Raw genomic sequence first — 22,919 nt, 5'->3', positions numbered from 1 at the left:
AGGTCTTGCTGCAGCTGTATAGGGCATTGGTGAGGCCGCAGCTGGAGTACTGTGTGCAGTCTTGGGCGCCGCACCTGCGCAAAGATATTTTGGCCTTGGAGGGAGTGCAGAGGAGGTTTACTAGGCTGATACCGGAGTTGAGGGGGTTGAGCTATGAGGAGAGGCTGAATAAACTGGGCTTGTACTCGTTAGAGTTTAGAAGAATGAGGGGAGATCTCATTGAGACGTATAAGATGATGAATGGGATGGATAGGGTAGAGGTGGAGAGACTCTTCCCACTCAAAAAAGACAGTAGGACTAGGGGGCACAGCCTCAAGATAAAAGGGGGGCGGTTTAGAACGGAGTTGAGAAGGAACTTCTTCACTCAAAGGGTGGTGAATCTCTGGAATTCTCTGCCCGTTGAAGTGGTGGAGGCTGCCTCGCTAAATATTTTTAAGACGCGGGTTGATGGGTTTTTAAGAGAGGGGATTAAGGGTTATGGGGAGAGGGCGGGAAAGTGGAACTGAGCAGCGACAGATCAGCCATGATCTTATTGAATGGCGGGGCAGGCTCAAAGGGCTAGATGGCCTACTCCTGCTCCTATTTCTTATGTTCTTATGTTCTTATGTAAGTTTTTCACTCAGAGGGTGGTGAGTGAGTGGAATCAGCTGCCGTCGGTGGTGGTAGAGGCGAACTCGCTGGGGTCTTTTAAAAGACTTCTGGATGGGTATATGGGATCTAATGGGATTGGGAGTTACAGATAGTTCTATGCCTTGGTAGATATAGATGTGATCGGCGCAACTTGTGGGCCGAAGGGCCTGTTTGTGCTGTAGTGTTCTACGTTCTATGTTCTAATTAAGAGTCAACCTCATTGCTGTGGATCTGAAGTCACATGTGGGCCAGACCATGTAAAGATTGCAGATTTCCTTCCCTAAAGGACATCAGCGAATCAGATGGGTTTTTATGACAACTAGTAATAATTTTATAGTCACCAGGTCTGAGAGCAGCTTTCAATTCCAAAACAGTTCCACCACATGGACTGCAGTGGTTTAAGAAGGCAGCTCACCACCTCAACAGCAATTTGGGATGGGCAATAAAAATGCTGGCCTAATCAATGATGCTCATATCCTGTGAATGAATTATTAAATTAATTCAAATTCCACCAGCTGCCATGGCAGGATTTGAACCTGTATTCAAGGGCTTCTGTATTACTAATCCAATGGCATTTCCATGACATGATCAGCTCCCCTGATACTGTGGGGAAGGAAACCAATGGAACCTTGGACATACCATTTGGATCCAAACAAAGACAAGGAACTAGAAACAAGTTGAAACTCTACAATCACTCAGGTAGTAGTCACTTCTATTGACCAACAAATTAGTGCAGTTCATCCTCAATGTCCAGAGGAGATAAGAACCAGATCAGGGAGATTGGTCAAGGCATCACAGAGATTAACCCTATAAAATCGGAGACTTTGGGAGGAAATGTAGGTCTATGTACATAGTTGGGATCAAGAGTTGAGGGGAGATGAAAAGAATTAATATCTGAAGCACCTGATACTGATCAAACAACTTGATGTAATTATGATGCAAGTTCACATGATAGTCAGTAACTGAGATCTGGAGGAAATCAGAAGTATAATCTTGTGTAGAGTATTGAGATCTGCATGCATCTGTATATAATCAATTTTTTTAATGAGTAACAGTCTAAGGTAGCATTCATAGTGTAACAGTCAAACCTGAAAGAAACCCCAGCTGGATCCCAAACCTGACAGAGGGCACACTCTTAGAGTAATTAAGGAAAAGCCACTATAAGAAAATCTTTTTCATGCAAAGTGTTTAAAGTCTGCAGTGCACTGCCTGAGACAAGTGGTGGAGGCATGAAAACAATTGGACAGTTATTGAGAGAGATAATGCTCAGCATTACAGGAAGAAGGTGGGGGAATTATTGGCTAGAATTATTCATTTTGGAGAGTTGGTACAGATATGATGGGCCAAATAGTCTCCTTCTGCATTCATGTGTTTCTGTGAACTGAAGTCCAGTGAAGAATAGAAAGTGATCTTAGTTCCAGCACAGTGAACTCTGACAGGTGAGTGTTGCTGCACTGCTCCAGAGCTGCAACAGGTGGCAGCAGACAGCTCAAGCTCCAAGCAACGGGCCTCAGCCAATCCGCTCGCTCCTTACTGCCAGAGCCCATTCAGCCAATCGCGGGGCAGCTCCCGAGGCTCCGCGAAGCTATGATGGCGCCGGTGAAAGTCTGCATCCCAGGTAGACGGGGTGGTGAGGAGACCAGGGCCAAACCTGACAGCAGGACGGGACATTCTGGAAATGCTGTCCGGGTTTAGCAGCATTTCCAACGTTTTCTGTTTTTACCATGGCTGAACCTGAGGTCCGGGGATGCTGGAGGGGGGAAAGAGACAGAGACAGAGTGAGGAACTGCCAGGGGAGGGTGGGAGAGAGAGTCGGGGGGGAGGGTGAGGGTGGGGGAGGTGAGGGTGGGGGGTGGGGGGGGTGAGGGTGGGGGGGGGGAGGGTGGGGGGTGGGGGGGGTGAGGGTGGGGGTGGGGGGGTGAGGGTGGGGGTGGGGGGTGAGGGTGGGGGGGGTGAGGGTGGGGGTGGGGGTGGTGGGGGTGGGGGTGGGGGGGGTGAGGGTGGGGGGGGTGGGGGTGGTGAGGGTGGGGGTGGGGGGGGTGGGGGTGGTGAGGGTGGGGGTGGGGGTGGTGAGGGTGGGGGTGGGGGGGGTGAGGGGGGGGGTGAGGGTGGGGGGGGAGGGTGGGGGGGGAGGGTGGGGGGGGGGGGGTGGGGGGCGGTTGGGGGGGGGAGGGGGCGGTTGGGGGGGGGAGGGGGAGGGTGGGGGGGGGAGGGGGAGGGTGGGGGGCGGTTGGGGGGGAGGGGGAGGGTGGGGGGCGGTTGGGGGGGGAGGGGGAGGGTGGGGGGGGAGGGGGAGGGTGGGGGGTGGTTGGGGGGGGGGAGGGGGAGGGTGGGGGGCGGTTGGGGGGGGGGAGGGGGGAGGGTGGGGGGCGGTTGGGGGGGGGGGGAGGGGGAGGGGGGGGAGGGGGAGGGTGGGGGGCGGTTGGGGGGGGGAGGGGGAGGGTGGGGGGCGGTTGGGGGGGGGGAGGGGGAGGGTGGGGGGCGGTTGGTGGGGGGGGAGGGGGAGGGTGGGGGGCGGTTGGGGGGGGGGAGGGGGGAGGGTGGGGGGCGGTTGGGGGGGGGGAGGGGGAGGGTGGGGGGCGGTTGGGGAGGGGGAGGGTGGGGGGCGGTTGGGGGGGGGGAGGGGGAGGGTGGGGGGCGGTTGGGGGGGGGGAGGGGGAGGGTGGGGGGCGGTTGGGGGGGGGAGGGGGAGGGTGGGGGGCGGTTGGGGGGGGGAGGGGGAGGGTGGGGGGCGGTTGGGGGGGGAGGGGGAGGGTGGGGGGCGGTTGGGGGGGGGGAGGGGGCGGTTGGGGGGGGGGAGGGGGAGGGTGGGGGGCGGTTGGGGAGGGGGGGGTGGGGGGGGAGGGAGGGTGAGGGTGGGGGGGGAGGGAGGGGGGTGGGGGGGGAGGGAGGGTGAGGGTGGGGGAGGGAGGGTGAGGGTGGGGGGGGAGGGTGGGGGGTGGGGGGGGAGGGTGGGGGGGGAGGGTGGGGGGGGGGGGGGAGGGAGGGGAGGATGGTGGGGGGGGAGGGTGGGGGGTTTGCTCAGCTTGGCCTCAAAGATATAATTCAGATTACACAAGAGACTGGGTTTTATTATTTTGTGTAAATTTTCAATTTGAATTTAAACATCCCAGATGTGGTCTGGAGTCCTTTTTGCTTGTGCCCTGATTTGATTTATTATTGTCACATGTATTAACATACAGTGAAAAGTATTGTTTCTTGCACACTATACAAACAAAGATACCCTTCTTAGAGTACATAGGGGAAAAGGAAAAGAGAGGGTGCAGAATATAGTGTTATGATCATAACTAGGGTGTAGCGAAAGATCAACTTAATGCAAGTCCATTCAAGTTTAATGGCAGCAGGAAAGAAACTGTTTGAATTGGTTGGTGCATGACCTCAGACTTTTGTATCTTTTTCCTGACAGAGAAAGGTGAAAGACGCAATGTCCTGATGGTATAACAGCCCTGTCCAGTTACATTTGTTCCTGTCAATTGGGTCCCTAGTAACTCTGACCTACCCATGGCACCCTGGATCCCTGTTAACTGTGCTATTTGTAAGCCAGGTAATGGGATCCCAGAAAGCCTAGCCCGTTGGTTACCACATAGATAAAATCCAGCACAGAAACAGGCTGTTCAGCCCAACTATTCTGTGCTGGAAAATATTGCTGTGGATCTTTTACAGCTATGGAACGTTAGCTTAACATTGCATCCAAAAGACAGCACCCTGACTGTGTAGTGTTTCCTCAGTACTGCACTGGCAGCATTAGCCTGGATCTCATGCTCAATTCTCTTGAAATTTGAACCCATGAACTTTTAAGTCAGATGCCAGTGCATTAACTCAACAATTGCTGAGCAGTGTAGATATTCTTTGCTGACTTAGGCAGGGAAGTCAGACCTGCTAGGTGTCAGAATAGGGGAGCCTGCTTGGAAATTTATACGTGCTATCAATGATTGCAATTAAAATGTACAAGGTTTATTATCAACAGTATCAAGATACAGCTGATCATGATCAATGCTTGAAAAAACAATCAGTCTTGATCAAAATATCCCAAATCTGTTAAAAGCAAATTACTACAGATCCTGGAATCTGAAACCAACAGAGAAAATGCTGGAAAATCTCAGCAGGTCTGGCAATACCTGTAAGGAGAGATCCTGCTCCTATGCTCACATGTCTATCCTTTGCCTGTTGCAATGTTTCAGTGAAGCTCAACCCAAACTGGAGGAACAGCATCTCATCTTCTGGCCAGGCACTTTAAAGCCTTAGCTGTACCCCACCTCGAGCCTTTTGTTTTCATTTTAATTTTTTTTTTACTGTTTTCTTCCATTTCTTTATGGTCTTTCTTCATTTTTCTTCTGCCCCTGCCACTCTTTCCTTCGCCCGCCCCCCCCCCCCCCCCCCCCGCTTCCCCTTTTCTAAGAGCATAAGAAATAGGAGCAGGAGTAGGCCTTTGAGCCTGCCCCACTATTCAACAAGATCATGGCTGATCTGAAGTGGATCAGTTCCACTTTCCCGCTTTCTTCCCATAACCCTTAATTCCCTTGTCTATCAGAAATCTATCTACCCATGACTTAATATATTCAGTGAGGTAGCTTCCACCACTTCAATGGGCAGAGAATTCCAGAGACTTACTACCCTTTGAGTGAAGAAGTTCCTCCTCAATTCTGATCTAAACTGCTCCCCCCGCCTTATTTTGAGGCTGTGCCCTCTAGTTCTGCTATCCTTTCTAAGCGGGAAGAATCTCTGTACCTCGACCCTCTCTATCCCCTTCATTATCTTTTACGTCTCTATAAGATCCCCCCCTCAGCCTTCTAAACTCTAACGAGTACAGACCCAGAGTATTCAATCTCACCTCATAGGCTAACCCCCTCATCTCAGGTATCAGCCTAGTGAACCTTCTGTGCACTCCCTCCAAGACCAATATATCCTTTCTCAAATGCGGCAACCAAAACTGCACACAGTACTCCAGCTGCAGCCTCACCAGTGCCCTGTACAGTTGCAGCAAGACCTCCTTGCTTTTATAGTCTATCCCCCTCGCTATAAAGGCCAGCATTCCATTTGCCTTCTTGATCACCTGCTGCACCTGCAGACTGGGTTTTTGTGATTCGTGCACAAGGACCCCCAGGACCCTCTGCACCGTAGCATGCTGCAGCTTTTCGCCCTTTAAGTAATAATCCCTCCTACCGTTATTTCTACCAAAGTGGATAACCTCACACTTGCTAACATTATACTCCATCTGCCAGGTCCTCGCCCACTCGCTCAGCCTATCCAGATCTCTCAGCAGACTTTCCACACAATTTGCTTTTCCACTCATCTTCGTGTCATCAGCAAATTTCGTTACCGTACACTCAGCCCCCTCCTCCAGATCATCTATGTAAATGGTAAACAGTTGAAGCCCCAGCTACCTCTGTCCCATTCTCCCCTCCCCTCAACACCTCCATCTGTCACAGCTTACCTTCTGATTTTAGTTCCTCTGCCGTTTGGCCATTCACTTTTTACCTTCTCTGTGGACAGCCATTCACAGTCTTTCTCCCTGGTTTTTATGTCTATGACTCATCTTTCATTTCCCTCCACTTGCGGTACAAATACCTCCCATATTCTATGCCTTTTAGCTTTGACAAAGAGTCAAATGACAGCTCTTCTCTCTCCTTACAGATGCTGCCAGACTTGCTGAGATTTTCCAGTGTTTTCTCTTTTGATCCCAAATCTCTTATTTTCTAGATGAAAGCATTAGTTATTCAGTGATTTATTGAGCAGCAAAACCTTGAGAGGTCTTGGCTTTGAAAAGTTGTAACTGCATTTTTAATCTGTGAAATGATGTTCTGGATGATGGTGCCTCATCCAGAAACTGGAGTGCATAGTCTGAGGTGATGTTGTGTTGTTGGGGAGTGCTCCACTGTTGAAGGTGCCTACTTTTGAATATGACATTAAAGCTCCATTCCCTCAAGCAAGCATAAAAGATTCCAGGGCATGATTTTGAAGAAGAGTAGGGGAGTTCTGTCTTGTGACCTGGCAAATATTTATCATTGATGTAGGGATTTGGGATTACTATCAAATAAACTGGTTGGACTTAAACCTGGTATTGTGAGACTTCTTACTGTAAAATATTTATTCCTCAGCCAATGTATCTAAAATATGGTCCCTATCACATTATTGTTGCCCCTCATTTCTTATCTTAAAACATTGACTACATTTCAACTATACTAAATTTGGTGTGAGCCACTTTGGGATATCCTGAGATCATGAAAAGCACTGTCATAAATGTAATTTATTTTTTAATTCAATCATCTTGCATGTATATAGCCTGATTTTTGTCAATATTCTTTTGCATGACTACAGGGGAGAGATTGTGCAGCATTGAGGATTGCACACCTGGTAATGGCACCTACTCCAGACATGGATACATTTTTGCATCTTTAGCTGGGTATGTGGTGAAGGAAAATGACAGTGGAATGGTAAGCAAGGCACAGAGTCATTTATGCGACAAAGAAGGTGTGAGCCATGACTCAATGGGTAATATTCTTACCTTTGAAACAGAAGGTTGTCGGTTCAAGTCCTGTCCAGAGACTTGGAAAAAATAATCCAGGCTGTCATTCGTGTAATAATGTTGAAAGTGCTATTATCTTCCAGGGTGTATTTAGGCTGATTATGTGTGAGGTGTTTGTATTCCCTTACCCTCCTAGCGATTTTTGTCTAATTCAAAAACAAATGTCAGCAGCAGGTGTTTTTAGTGATTTTTAAAAATAATGAATGTTACTTATCAGATCTCTCACACTTGCCCTGGATGTTTGAAACGTAACATCTCAGTCACTCGTCTCATTCTCACTATCACACACAAAGATTAGATACAGATGAATTTAATGCCATAATTGTAAAATTGAGCTTATAACTTGTGGAGGCCCACTGCTGCCTTAGTTGAGTTAATACTTTGGTTGGCATGAAGGTCTTTTATAAACAAAGGGTCCACATAAAGCTGTGAAGCTTCTCTTAGCCGCACAGCCAGAGGTTCGTTCTCAAATGATCCCGGAAACTAGAACAAGTATGTGTTAAAAGATTTTCAGCTGTGATGGTTCAGATGTTTCTCTGCTGCGCTTGCTTTGTTCAGGGTACTTTAGGCTGCAGTCCCTGAAAATTAGTTTGAGTCATGTGGCTGCAGCCCCACACTCTTGATCTGCAGGAACCAGTTTTTGTGAGGGTGGGTTGTGGTGAAAGACAAGGACCTCCTCGTGGGTCTAGCCAAGCTGGCCATTAATGGGTCCAGGCAAGGGGTGCTTGAAGGAGTCATCCATCCAGAGTGTCTATCTGCCTTCCACGACTGTGCTTGTTGCCAGGTCTCCCTGGAATGAGAGCACACGATGTCTATTGGCACTATAAAGGCCTTCCATGCTCCACGGGCACTGCACGGACTGGGGTGTCTTATTGACTCCTTTAATCACGTTTTGTTTTGACGTTTTCAGTTTCCTTTGAGATTCTGTTAACTTTACAGTATCTCTTTAAAGAGCTGCATTTTTAATTTATCCCACAGTTTGTTGATTTAGTATATTTGGCTAATGCAAAGAAGCATAAGGAGACACCGACACAAAGGTGATTGGAGCCAGGAGATGTACACCTTTAACGTTTCACTCTGTGAATATATCTCTTCAAATTAAAGACTGGCTTTGGATTCATCCTTTACCATTAGTCTATGAGAGGATAACAACCATTACTGGGATATGGTTGATGCTAGGAACTAAATATTCCAGGTTATAGGATCTACAGGAAACATGGAAAATAGTGGAGGGGAGGAATAACTGTAATGATATCAGATTAAATCACTTAAATAATCGAGGATCTAAGGTGGAGTAAGTGGGTAGTGAAGATTTTATTGGTGGAATTAAGAAATGGAAATGGATACAGGACCATGGAAAATTGTTCATTTTAAAGCTGGGATTAGCATATTGTTAACCAATGGTACCGAGGAATTTGTGGCAAAGACGGGTATTTGAATATTAGGTTACAGATCAGCCATGATTGAGTTGAATGGTGGAAAAAGCTCAAAGGGCTAAATAGCCTCCTCCTGTTCCAAGGAACTTACCAGTCTCTGCCTTTATCCATTCTTCATTCAGTCACAACTAGGAATGGGACGGCCATAATTATGGGGGATTTCAATCTGCATATTGATTGGTCAACCGATGTTGGACGCGGTGGGCTCGAGGAGGAGTTCTTGGAATGCTGCCGGGATAGTTTCCTGGAACAGTGTGTGTTGGAGCCGACGAGAGAGCGAGCTGTTTTGGATCTGGTGTTATGTAATAAGGCAGGTAGAATCAAGGACCTTGTGGTGAAGGATCCTCTTGGGGAGAGTGATCATTGTATGGTGGAGTTTCTGGTGCAGACGGAGGATGACAAAGTGGGTTCCCGGACACACGTCCTTTGTTTGAACAGAGGGGAATACGGTAGGTTGAGAGAGGAATTGGCGAATGTGGACTGGGGGAGCGCGTTGGAAGGTAGGTCTGCTGAGGAGCAGTGGAGGATCTTTAAGGAGATCTTTCTTGGTGCTCAGCAGAAATTTATTCTGATGGTCAAAAAGGACCGTAGGAGGAGAGGTAATCAGCCGTGGATAACGAAGGAGGTGAAGGAAAGTGTTAAATTAAAAGCAGAGGCGTTTAGAGTAGCTAAGAGTAGTGGGCGAGAAGAGGATTGGGAGAGGTTTAAATGTCAACAAAGATTGACAAAGAAATTGATAAAGAAGGGTAGGATAAACTATGAAGCTGGGCTAGCGCTTAGTATAAAAAAGGATAGCAAGAGTTTTTATAAGTATATAAAAAGGAAGAGCCTGGCTAGGGTGAACATTGGACCCTTAGAGGATGAGAAGGGGGACTTAGTGGTAGGGGATGGGGAAATGGCTGAGGTCTTGAATAACTTTTTTGTTTCAGTCTTCACGGAGGAGGACGTGAATAATTTGCCAGGTGTTAGAGATGGAACGGTGGTAGGACTGGAGGGTCTCGATGACATTACTGTTACTAGAGAGGTGGTGCTCGACAGACTGGAGGGGCTGATTGTGGACAAGTCCCCAGGACCGGATGGAATGCATCCGAGGGTTCTGAAAGAAATGGCGGAGGTTATAGTGGATGCCTTGGTGGTTATTTTCCAGACGTCGCTGGATTCCGGGGATTGGAAAGCGGCTAATGTTACGCCGTTGTTTAAGAAGGGTGCCAGGCAAAAGGCGGGGAATTATAGGCCGGTTAGTTTAACGTCTGTTGTAGTTAAAATGTTAGAATCCGTCGTCAAGGAGGAAATAGCGAGGCATCTTGAGGGGAATTGCTTGATAGAGCAGACGCAGCACGGTTTCGTTAAGGGGAAGTCGTGTCTGACAAATTTACTTGCGTTCTATGAGGACGTGTCTCGGGCGGTGGATAGAGGAGAACCGGTGGATGTGGTCTTTCTTGATTTTCAGAAGGCATTTGACAAGGTACCTCACAAGAGGTTATTGCAGAAGGTCCGGGGACATGGAGTTGGGGGTAGGGTGTTCGCGTGGATAGAGGACTGGTTGTCAAATAGGAGGCAGAGAGTGGGGGTCAATGGGTGCTATTCGGATTGGCGGTTGGTGACTAGTGGAGTGCCTCAGGGGTCGGTGCTGGGGCCTCAGCTATTTACCATTTATATAGTTGATCTGGAGGAGGGAACCGTGTGTATGGTGTCGAAATTTGCTGATGACACCAAGATTGGTGGAAAGGCAAATTGTGCGGAGGGTGTGGAGAGTCTGCAGAAGGATCTAGATAGGCTGGGTGAATGGGCCAGGAACTGGCAAATGGAATTTAATGTTGGCAAGTGCGAGGTGGTCCACTTTGGTAGGAATAATGGTAGGAAGGACTATTACTTACGTGGAGAAAAACTGCAGCAGGCGACGGTGCAGAGGGACCTCAGGGTCCTTGTGCATGAGTCACAAAAACCCAGCTTGCAGGTGCAGCAGGTGGTCAGGAAGGCCAATGGGATGCTGGCCTTCATAGGGAGGGGGATTGAATATAAAAGTAGGGAGGTCTTGCTGCGGCTGTATAGGGCATTGGTGAAGCCGCAGCTGGAGTACTGTGTGCAGTTTTGGGCGCCGTACTTACGCAAGGATATTTTGGCCTTGGAGGGCGTGCAGAGGAGGTTTACTAGACTGATGCCTGAGTTGAGGGGGTTGAGCTATGAGGAGAGGCTGAATAAACTGGGCTTGTACTCGTTAGAGTTTAGAAGAATGAGAGGAGATCTCATTGAGACGTATAAGATGATGAATGGGATGGATAGGATAGAGGTGGAGAGACTCTTCCCGCTCAGAAAGGACAGTAGGACTAGGGGGCACAGCCTCAAGATAAAGGGGGGGCGGTTTAGGACGGAGTTGAGGAGGAACTTCTTCACTCAAAGGGTAGTGAATCTCTGGAATTCTCTGCCTGTTGAAGTGGTGGAGGCTGCCTCGCTAAATATTTTTAAGAAGAGGGTTGATGGGTTTTTGATAAGAGAGGGGATTAAGGGTTATGGGGAGAGGGCGGGAAAGTGGAACTGAGCCACGACAGATCAGCCATGATCTTATTGAATGGCGGGGCAGGCTCGAAGGGCCAGATAGCCTACTCCTGCTCCTATTTCTTATGTTCTAACATCTGGCTGTTTTATTTTCTCCCAACCCAGTGGTGCTAAGTCACATTTTAACTGTTTCCTCCTGACATCAGCTAACTTGCACATCAGAAATTGAATGCAAACCCCCTTTCTGAGTGGTTTAATTACACTGTGGTTTTCACTGAACTATATAATTTGCTCCTCTTTGTTTATTGTACACTCTATATGCCCAATAAAAGCTATCAGGTGGGGAGCACAGCCACAGCTAACTCTCAGTGTTCAGAATTTTAGAATGATTGAACCTGCCTCCAAGCTCAAATGCAGGAGTGGCATCAGTTAACTTTCCTCACTCTCCTCTTGCATAGTCCAGGAAAGCAATCTGCACCTCCTGGTTGTTGGTCTCAGAAATGAGAGGACGCCAATATAAACTTGTCAATATTAAGGCTGGTAGGTAAGTCAGGAGCAATTTCTTCACCCAATTAGTGATTAGAATATGGAACTCACTCCCACAGGTCATAGTTAAGGGAATTGGGTGCACTAGAGTGGAATCTGGATAAGTACAAGAGGGACAAAAGAAAAGACAACTTGCGGATAGGGTTAAGTGAAGCAGAGTGGAGGGAGATTCATGTGGGGGATAAACGCTGCTCTATACGAGCTGGACTAAATGACCATTTTGGATGATAACTCTGAGCTGTTATTCCCAGGTGCCTGTCATATCGGTTGTTCGAGACACAGAGCCCCAACTCCTGCCAGAAGTCAGTGTTGTTGTAACATGTAAGGTAAGGTGGTTTCAAATCTTTTCCTGTGCAGTCCTCAGTAGAGCCAAACTTTAAGTATTTACTTAAAATTCTGAGTAACCTCCAGTACGTCCTGTTTCTATGCAGTGAGTTGTGACCTGGAACATACTTCCTAAAGGGCTAAGAGAAGCAGATTCAGTAGCAACGTTTGAATGGGAATTGAATGAGTACCTGAAAAAGAGACATTTTTTGAGCTATGGGGAAACAGCAGGTTGAGTGATTAATTGGATGGCTCTTCCAAAGAGCCAGCACAGACATAGTGGGATGAATGGATTTCTGTGCTGTTTGATCCTTGGATGAACAGTCTGATCCTGTGCTTGGTCAACATTAAAACACAATGCCTGTTGGAAGGACAATAGTGATCAATTTTCTTTCCAATCTTAACTGGATGCCACTAAGTCATTGCAGAGCTCATGCCTCCAACCCATCAGAGGTTGGCAAATAGCCATTTTGTGTTCCCTTCAGCATCCCTTAATTTCTACCTTGGCTGAAAATTTGGATCCTCTCTACCAGCAGAGCGCAGTACCAATAGTGTGTGCCATCTACAAGATGCATTGCAGCAATTCACAAAGGCTTCTTCGAGCTGTACCACCTAGAAGGATGAGAACCTCATTGCCAACATGTTCCACTTCAAGTCACACAGGATCTAATTTGAAACCATATTGCTTCTCTTTCATTATTGCTGGATCAAAACTCTGGATCTCTCTCCTGGGAGCATTGTCACCACATGGGACAGCAGCGATTCAAGAAGGTAGCAACAAATGCTGGCCTAGCCAACAATATCTTTGTCCTGAAAAGGGCGCAAAAGCACTTAATTTTACCCTGTGCTAGACTAGATGGCAGACTTTTGCTGACTTGCACTGACTGGACTGATCCATGGGTTAAGACTGAGAGATATGCACTGTTTACTGTCTAAAAGAAATGTTTAAAAATTTTTCTCAGCTGACAGTCGATCTCCCTGACCACTATCATTGTAACATGTCTGGAACTTAGAATAACGAGTTTTGCCCCCATCAGTAGGCATTGTTTGCTGTTTCCCAAGTGTTCTGTATCACATTTAATATAAATGGACATTTTTTCTTTTTATAAACAGGTGACCAGTATTAACCCTCGGTTTGCTAAAGTCCATATTTTATACGTACGATCCACTCCACTGAAAGGGACTTTTCGAGGAACCATCAGGTAATAATAATGCTATCTGGCTGTGCAGTCCGGCAGGAGAGCCTGCTCTATGAATCTGTATGCCCCTTCCCTATTTTGGTTTTATTAGTCTGGCATACCTGGAAACAAGCAAGTGGTCAAGCTGTAGTCAACTGGCTATTCGGAACCAAGACCAAGTGGGCATGGTATTTGAATTGTTGGGCATTGGGATAGATGCATGAGTCAGTCATCCTCTGCATTTAGAGGACTTAAAAGGTTGGTGAATTCTACTCAACAATTTTGCAGTACTTCACAATAGTCCCTCACTATCTGGCATAATTAATTTTGGCACAACTAATAATTGCTGTGGTTTTGGGGGTGAAAATCAGTCTGGATTCTGGTTACTTTTAACGAATGTCAACTATAAAGGTGAATAGTCATCAAGCATGGTTGAGATAGAAATATGCTTCAGGATTGCAAACTACCTTATAGTACTCAGAGGCTCATGTGGAAAGATTGATGAGTGATGCAACAGAGTAGCTGGCAGTTGTGGGGCTAGATCCCGCCAAGAACCCGGGAATGACAGTTAATTGGACAGAAAAATGGCAGTGCTGTTTATACTGATGAGGGACTGGATTCATTCCACTTTGTTTAACAGATTGGGAGAAACTCTATACACACTGTAAAATTGGTACTGTGTAAGAGATCCACGCTAACATCTGCTCAAATCCATTGATCGTGGAGGTGCTTTTCTTGTTTGTTCAGAATGTTGTCACACTGTAAAAGCAGCAACGATTGTCTAATCTTCATTGCCCCTAAGATGATTGCGCTGAACCATCTTTTTGAAACATAGAAACTAGAAGCAGCAGTAGGTCGTTCTGCCCTTCGAGGCTGTTCTGCCATTCACCTTGATCATGGCTGTTCATTGAATTCAATGACCTGATTCCTCCTCCCTCCGATATCCCTTGATCCCATTAGTCCCAAAAGCTAAATCTAATTTCTCCTTGAAATCAGACGTTTTGGCCTCAACAACATTCTGTGGTGGTGAATTCCATACATTCACCACCTGCTGGGTGAAGAAAGTTTTCCTCACCTCTTCTAAAAGTAAGAAGTCTCACAATACCAGGTTAAAGTCCAGCAGGTTTATTTGGAATCGCAAGCTTTCAGAGCATTGCTCCTTCATCAGGTGACTCACTGGTGAAGGAGCAGTGTTCCAAAAGCTCGTGATTCCAAATAAACCTGCTGGACTTTAACCTGGTATTGTGAGACTTAATGTGCCCATCCTAGTCCAATGCCGACATCTCCACATCAGTTCTAAAAGGTTTACCCCTCATCCTCAAACTATGACCCCTAGTTTTGGACTCTCCCACTGTTGAGAAAATTCTGTCTGAATCTACCCTGTCTAACCCTGTTAGAATTTTATAAGTTTCTATGGATGTATGGTGAACTCGGTCATTTCAGGGGCAGTTAAGATTCAGCTCCGTTGCTGTGTGTCTGGACTCGCATGCAAACTAACACAAATAAGGACAGCAGATTTCCTTCCCTAAAGTGAGCAAACCTGTTGAGTTTTTATGACAACCCGGTAGTTTCATGGTCAGCACTACTGATTCATACGTGCTCTTTATTTCAGGTTTTATTTAATAGCTGAATTTAAATTCCCCAGTTACTGTTTTGAGCTCATGTCTCTGGGTTCCAGTACAATAAAACTATGCTATCTTGTCTATATATTCTTATTTGGTAGAGGGTAAAATTATGATATGCTCACCAATTACAGCATTTACCACTCCCTTAAAGTATTGAACACTAGCAAACTAAAATGTTGATTATTTTGAGGACAGGGCACTGTTTGTCAGGGACTCAATCAGATATCATAACTTTGCATTATTCTATGTAGAAGAGAAGATATTCGAGCAACAGAAAAGGACAAGGTATGCACTGTATTTCTCTCCAATGCTTTTGTTGAGAGGTAAGGTATTCCCTCTGTCAGTACCCTCCCTCATCATTAAATTTAAATGTTTGTGATGGAAACAAAAATGGTCACAGGAGCCGTTCTTTCTGATCTCCCCTCTCCCTGCTTTAAGAGTAAAAGCTTGTTGCGTGGCGGTTGTGTGGATGAATAGCAATGCTAATGTTTTATTGAATATGCTGAGTTTCTATTTTTGCCTCCGTAACTCATTCTTACCCATTGGTCTCTGACTACATTTGGCAGACTTGTCAACTTGTTACGATTGGTGGCACGCCAGCCTCTGGGCTAGCAAGTTATGTATTGCACTACACACAAGGAGTTTGAGTTGACTGGCCATTCTGGTACTGAGAGATGCTACATTATTCCTCCAAATTAGATTTCCTGTCTTTTTTAATAATTCATGGGGTCACTGTCAAGAGTACTCTTAATGCCATCGGTAAATGCCTCTAATTGAATGGCTTGCTAGGCCATTTCAGAGGGCTGTTCAGAGACAGCAACAGACAGTGTAGGGACAACAGGTTTCCTTCCTTAGAGAACATTGGTGAACAAATGAGTGTGACAAGAATCTCATGATTACTTTGCACAGTTACTGACACAGTAACGGTTTTTGTTCCAAATTTTTAATTGAATTTAAATGATGGGATTTGATTTGTGTCTCCAGATTATTAGTCCAGGCTTCTGAATTACCAGTCCAGTAACACAACCACTATGCTACTGAGCAAATATAAAAGATTCCATGCGTTATTTGTATAATTCTCTGGTGTCTTAGTCAATATCACCTGAACAGCAGATTGGTTAATAGGTTATTTCAAATGATGTTTGTGGGTTCTTGCTGTACACAAATTGACAACCATTTTTATCTACTTAACATAACATAATTTGGTATTTAGATAGCTTTTTTCATTAGTAAAATGTCCCAAGATGCTTGCATAACAGTGCCTACACTTTGAAGCTATTGCATTGATTGTGAGACACTGTCCTGGGATGCTGTGTCGAGATTAATTTTTGTTGTAAGTTTACTGTGAATCATCTTTCCTGCAGATAGAGGTCTACAAATGCTTCAGACCTGGCGACATTGTTTTAGCAAAAGTGGTATCCTTCACGTATCGTTGTTTGATATTTGATTATTAGCTGCACCTCAGAATATTGGATGTAGAAATTGCATGTAGATAGCCACTGCAGTACTGAGGGAATGCTGCATTATTGGAGGTGCTCACCTTTGGATGAGACATTGACGCAGTTGTTAACGACCATGATAGCGCTTGAACAGTGTAAATCTCCCAAGATGACGTGGCCACTATTCCTCCCTCAATCGATTCCACTGAAACTGATTCACTGGTCATTTATCCTTTGGTTGTCACTGTCAGAGAAATAACTTCTACACTTTGCCTATGTAACAACAGTCACTGAGTTCATTATCTGTAACGTGTTAAAATGTTTGTGAGTCAGTATGTTGCTATACAGGAGGCAGGCAAGGACCCATTTGTAGCCAAGGCAATATCTTGAATAAAGCAATCCTTAGAATGTTTGTTCTGCAATCTCTGCCAAAGAACTGTGCATGAGGATACCAGCAGCCCAATGAAGTCCCCATTATTGCTTAGCTTCCTGATCCAGCCAGAAGCTGAGCTGTACAAACCAGAAAGTTTCTAGTTTCTGTTCCCTACTCTGTAGCAAGTTGCCTAACCTGAGATGGAGCACCTCAACATAGAAGGGGAACTCAATTTGGCCATTGGCTCCTATACTTTGGTAACTACCAATGGCCCCTGCTGATAAATCTTAATTTTCCCCCTGAAAACAAGATGCAGTTTAGGATTACAAAAGATATACAGTGCAGAACCAGGCCATTCAGCCCCACCGGTCTGTACTGATATTTATGCTTCGTTCAAGCTCCCTCCTATCTTTTCTCTAAATCTACCATCATAACCATGAAAACATCTGTACTATTCACTTCAACTACTCCCAAGTTGCACATTTCTATTGTTCTTTAGGCAGAGATTTCTTGGTAATAATCTTATATTGCTGGCCTCTGGTTATGCTTTTTCCACAAGAGGAAACATTTTCTCTCATCAAAATTTTTCATAATTTTAAAAGTCTCTAGTTACTCCTATTTCAAGAGAAAACCCTGTTATTTCTTTCCTGTTATATACATAAACACATTTCTGGTATCCTTTCCTCTCTGCACACACACTATTGCCTCTTATTCATCAGCGTAAGGCTTTTAAAAATCCAGATAAGTTACATCTACTGCATTGCTATTGTCTGTGCTCTCTGTTACCTTCTCAAAAAATTCAATAATGTTGGTCAAGGAAGATTTTCCCCTTCTGAAATCCATGCTGGCTATTTTTTGTATTTCTCAAATCAAGAAGTTCTTGTATTCTCTCCTTCGATATGGATGCCATTATTTTTCCTCCCACTGATGTTAAGCTGACTGGTCTGTAATTCCATGGACGTGTTCTATACCCCCTCTTTAGATTTCCGCCATCCACTGCCTCTGCTATCTCAACCCAAGATTTTTTAAAAACCCATCCGGAACAGAGGCTTTGCCCCTTTCAGTTTGTTCAATGCCTCCTCCCGTAGGGGTGGCACAGTGGTTAACACTGGTGCCTCAGTGCCAGGGACCCAGGTTCAATTCCAGCCTTGGGTCACTGTGCAGAGTCTGCATGTTCTTTTGATGTGCTGATTAGGTGGATTGGCCATGCTAAATTGCCCCTTAGTGTCGGGGGGACAAGCAGGGTAAACACATGGGGTTACGGGGTTAGGGCCTGAGTGAGATTGTGGTTGTTGCAGGTGGGCCAAATGGTCTCCTTCTGCACTATGGGAATTCTATGATTTTTAAATGCACTAATTACTCCTCTTCAGTGCTCTGATGTTTAAACTGTATGACTTGTATTTTATCCTTAACGTGTCCTCCTAGATCTCTTTAGGTGACGCTCAGTCTAACTATCTGCTGACTACTGCAGAGAATGAACTCGGTGTGGTAGTTGCACACAGTGAAGCAGGTAAGTACATCCTAACTCATTTTCAGCTTTGAAGCATTTCTGAAGTTTGTTAAGCTCCTACTTTGAGGACAGGTTACACAGGCTAACTACTCTTGTATTCCCTCAAATGTCGAAGGTTGATGAGTGAAGCAGTTTACAAGAAAACTGTTTCCTTTGGTGAGGGGAGGGCAGGGGTGTGTCCAGTACAAAAGGAGCAAAATCTTAGAATTAGAGATAGGCCATTTGCGATGATGCCAGAAAGAGCTTCATCACACACAGGATGGTGGAAATCCAGAGAGAAGATGAGATTTAGAATTGAATTTTCAGAGCTGAGGGCATGGCCACCAATTGTGGAGTAATGAAAATCAGAGGCCGGAATTGGAGCAGCACAGTTACCTTGGAAAGTTGCAGGACTGGAGGAGGTTACAATACTGGAGAGTTGCAGGACTGGAGGAGGTTACAATACTGGAGAGTTGCAGGACTGGAGGAGGTTACATTCCAGAGGAGGTTCACAAGAGTTATCCCTGGAATGAAGAGCTTGTTGTATGAGGAACGGTTGAGGACTCTGGATCTGTACTCGTTGGAATTTAGAAGGATGAGGTGGGATCTTATCGAAACTCAGAGGATACTGCATGGCCTGGATAGAGTGGATGTGGAGAGGATGTTTCTACCAGTAGAAAAAATTAGAACCCAAGGGCACAGCCTCAGACTAAAGGGACAAGCCTTTAACACCATGATGAGGAATTTCTTCAGCCGGAGAGTGGTGAATCTGTGGAACTCTTTCGCAAAAGGTTGTGGAGGCCATTGAGTGTCTTTTAGACAGAGATAGATAGATTCCTGATTGATAAGGGGATCCAGGATTATGGGGAAAAGGCAGCAGAATGGGGTATGAAAAATTTTGGCCATGATTGAATGGCAGAGCAGACGCAATGGGCCGAATGGCCTAATTCTGCTCCTATGTCTTATGGAGAGTTGCGGGACTGGAGATTGCTACAGGGGTGGGAAGGGGAGCAGCTAAAGAGGAATTTGAAATTACAGGTGAGAATTGTAAAATTTAAGGTGTCAAGGTACCAAAGGTCAATATATGCTGACCAGCGCAGGGTTATGGGTGAACGGGATTCAGTATGAGTTAGGATACGAGTAGCAGCAATGATATAGCTGAGCTCGAGTTTATGTAAGGTGGAAGATGGAAAGATGGTCACATTTGAAGAATGATTAACTGAAACAAGTAACTGAATCTAACCTGGCAGGGAGTAATACCTTTATTTAGAAAAATCAAACGGAGGGTGGGATGAGTCAGGAATTGGATTAATCTTAAAGCAGAAGAGATGATGTTTTAAACCTCTATATTTTACATCCCTGTATATTTTAAAATATAGTCTTTCCTTCTCATAGGTGCACAGATGGTTCCCATCAGCTGGTGTGAGATGCAGTGCCCCAAATCCCATGGAAAAGAGTTCCGGAAAGTGGCTCGGGTGCAGCCAGAGTTCCTCCACACCTGAATCCTGTACCAACAGCACACTAAGAGAAGATTTCTCTGCCTTTCATTGATGCTGATTACTTCTGTGAAGCCTGTTCATGAACCCAGTTTGTATTAAGGCTATTGTTTGACCATCTGATCCGGTAGTCGGCCGCATAAATAGCAGAACTGAGCCCAGCTGAGGACTGGCACTGGAGATAATGTCATGATTTTTGGTCTGCTATTTCACACAACTTGCAGTTTCGAGTGACGTTACAGATTTTTCACTTCTAAATAAAACTTTTTTTGTTTTTAAAGCTTAGGTTTTAAACAGTTTATCAATTTCAGATTGTGTTTGTTACTCTCTTGCGTCCATCTCTCCGTGGCATCAAATCTTGATTGTGTGGAAAGCAGGCATATGAATTGCTTGCAACATCTTGTCAGCACCTCCAGTAACCACCATCCACCAGCAGAGACTAATTCAACCCAGGCAGAGACTTTCTGGTTTGGATTGGTTCCCCTCATGCAGGAACCTGCCACTGTATTGGTTTAGCATGGCCCTGATCAGGTAATCAGAATCAAACCTTTTTTTAATTCTCCTGGCAAAACCAGCATTTGTTGCCCTTGAACTAAGTATTTCAGAGGGCAGTTAAGAGTCAACCATGTTTTCTGGATCTGGAGACACAGGCCAGACCAGATAAGGACAGCAGATTTCCTTCCCTAAAGGGGCATTAGCTAACCAGTTGGGTTTTTAATGACAATCGATGGTAGTTTTATGCTCATCATTACTGAGACTAGTTTTATAATCCAAATATATGAATTGAATTTAAATTCCATCAGTTGCTGTGGTGGGATTCGTACACATGTACATCCCCAGAGCATTGGTCTGTGCCTCTGAATTCCTCGTTCAGTGACATTGCCACTATGCCACCATCTTTTTGCAACTCCCCCATTTGCTAACTCATCCTTGCATTTCACCTTGGAAACTGGTGCTATCATTGTCCACCATTTCAGTGTGTACGCTTCTTTAAAATAAATGAATCTTGCATTCTTCAGCAGAGCTTCCTAATTTACAGAATAGAAATATATGCCCGGTGATCTAACATAATCACAAGGACGTCTCAGCTTTAATAGCTTTTTATGCTTGGGGAGAATTCCTTCAACCTCTATTTCAGAAGGTAATCTATCGTGAAGGTCACTTGTTACATCTCTTCACCTGCAGAAGAATTCCAATCAGTTAGCTAATAACATTTTACACTGAAGCTGCAATTATCAGAGGCGATCAGCATGGATAACATTCACATTTGCGAAGCTAAAGGAAAAGACTTGCCCTTTAAAGCATCTATTACAACCTTAGGATGTTCAGAAGCAATAAAAACGTTATGAAAAAAATACAGGGAGCAAAATGCCACAAACAGCACTGCGATATTGTCAGATTTGGTTCTGTTAGCATTGGGCTAAATATTGATTTGATTTATTCTTGTCACATGTATTAACAAGTGAAAAGTATTGTTTCTTGCGTGTTTTACAAACGATACTGTTCATAGAGAAGGAAACAAGAGAGTGCAGAATGTACTTTATAGTCATAGCTAGGATGTAGAGAAAGATCAACTTAATGCAAAAGTCTGACAGCAGCAGGGAAAAAAGCTGTTCTTGAATTGGTTGGTAGGTGACCTCAGACTTTTATACCTTTTTCCCGACGTAGAAAGGTGGAAGAGAGAATGTCTGGGATGCATGGAGTCCTTGATTATGTTGGCTGCTTTTGCTGAGGCAGCAGGAAGTACGGAAGGAGTCAATGGATGGGAGGCTGGTTTGCGTGGTGCATTGGGCTACATTCATGACCTTTTGTCGTTCCTTGCGGGCTTGAGCAGAGCAGGAGCCATACCAAGCTGTAATACAACCAGAAAGAATGCTTTCTATGGCGCATCTGTAAAAGCTGATGAGAGTCATAGCTGACGTGCCAAATTTCCTTAGTCTTCTCAGAAAGTAGAGGCATTGGTGGGCTTTCTTAACTGTAGTGTCAGCATGGAGGGACCAGGACACCTAAAAACTTGAAGCTGTCGACCCTTTTGACTTTGTCCCCATTGATGTAGACAGGGGCATGTCCTCCATTACGCTTCCTGAAGTCGATAACAATCTCCCTTGTTTTGTTGACATTGAGGGAGAGATTATTGTTGTCGCACCAGTTCACCAGATTCTCTATCTCATTCCTGTACTCTTGGGCAAGACAATTGAAAGAACAATCCTTCTCTTGGGATCTTGTAATATTCATCTGAGAGGGCAAACACCTGAAATACAATCAAATCAAAATACTAGAAAATCTCAGCAGATCTGACAGCATTTATGGAAAGAGAGAACAGAGCTAACATTGAGTCTGGATGATTCCTCATCACAGTGCTGTGCTCTCTCAGTACTTGCACTAGGCTAACCTGGATTTTATACTCATGACTGGAGTTGGACTTTAGCTCACGACTTGCTGACTCAGAAGCGAGGGTGCCATCTATTCAGGTATGATTGTGACCTTCAACATGTCATACTTTTGAGAAGACAATCTTAATTGATTCTGGGCTTTGTTTGTTGATTTTCTATGACTCTTCTAACGTCAGCCTTTAAATTTGCCTTTAATAATGAACCTGTAGCCCATTGTTACTCCTTAATTTGAACAAGTGGTTCAGATTTACAGCTGCTGTATATCTTGCAGACTAGGAGGAATGATCCCTCTGAGTACCCACCTTGGACGATCAACTCGAGCTTTCCTAACATGTGGTTTCAAATCAGGATTGCATGATGCATTCCAGCTATTAATCCTTTCAATACCAAATCCATCATCTTCCCCCTACTGTTTTCCCTATTTCCATAATCTCTTCCAGCTCTCAGAACTCTGCACCCTTCCAATTCTGGCCTCTTAAGCATCCCCATTTTAATCACTCCATATTGGCAGCACTGCCTTCAGCTGCCTGCACTCTAATCTCTGGAACTCCCTTAAACCCCTCTGTCTTGCTTTCCAACTTTAAAATGCTATTTAAAACCTTGCACTTTGACCAAGTTTTTGATCACCCATCCAAATATCTCCTTATGTGGCTCAGTGTTAAATTTTGATACTTGCTTCTTTAAAGCTCTTTGGGATGCTTTACTGTTAAAGGTGCTATAAAAATGCAGTATACCAATCTACTTGGAAGGGTCAAAGAACATTAAACAGGATTAAGAACAAAGAACAACACAGCACAGGAAACCGGCCCTTTGGCCCAATGAGCCCGCGCCATCATTTCAACATTTTGAGTCCCCTCTCCACCCATGACCCTTGTCTATGCTTATGGCACTCCACATTGGAAACCAGATTGAAGGGAGATTAATTTAGGGACAATTTGTTACACCAGTTAGCCTAAGAGCACATGTTT

General features: G+C 45.2%; 1 protein-coding gene across 1 annotated transcript; it reads left to right on the top strand.

Moving 5' to 3' along the window:
• The first annotated feature begins 2,201 nt into the window (after positions 1-2,201).
• exosc1 (exosome component 1) lies at positions 2,202-20,576 on the top strand. The gene is made up of 8 exons (XM_080205950.1): positions 2,202-2,248; positions 6,949-7,064; positions 11,886-11,960; positions 13,072-13,160; positions 15,013-15,046; positions 16,126-16,176; positions 17,999-18,083; positions 19,458-20,576. The coding sequence occupies exons 1-8, from the start codon at positions 2,218-2,220 to the stop codon at positions 19,562-19,564; spliced, it is 588 nt and encodes a 195-aa protein (XP_080062076.1). The 5' UTR covers positions 2,202-2,217; the 3' UTR covers positions 19,565-20,576.
• Positions 20,577-22,919: the final 2,343 nt, after the last annotated feature.

This window comes from Carcharhinus amblyrhynchos, chromosome 17 (genome assembly GCF_965287045.1).
Source record: "Carcharhinus amblyrhynchos chromosome 17, sCarAmb.v2.hapA, whole genome shotgun sequence".
In the NCBI taxonomy this organism is placed as follows: domain Eukaryota; kingdom Metazoa; phylum Chordata; class Chondrichthyes; order Carcharhiniformes; family Carcharhinidae; genus Carcharhinus; species Carcharhinus amblyrhynchos.
This window is presented reverse-complemented; position numbering and strand designations above follow the sequence as displayed.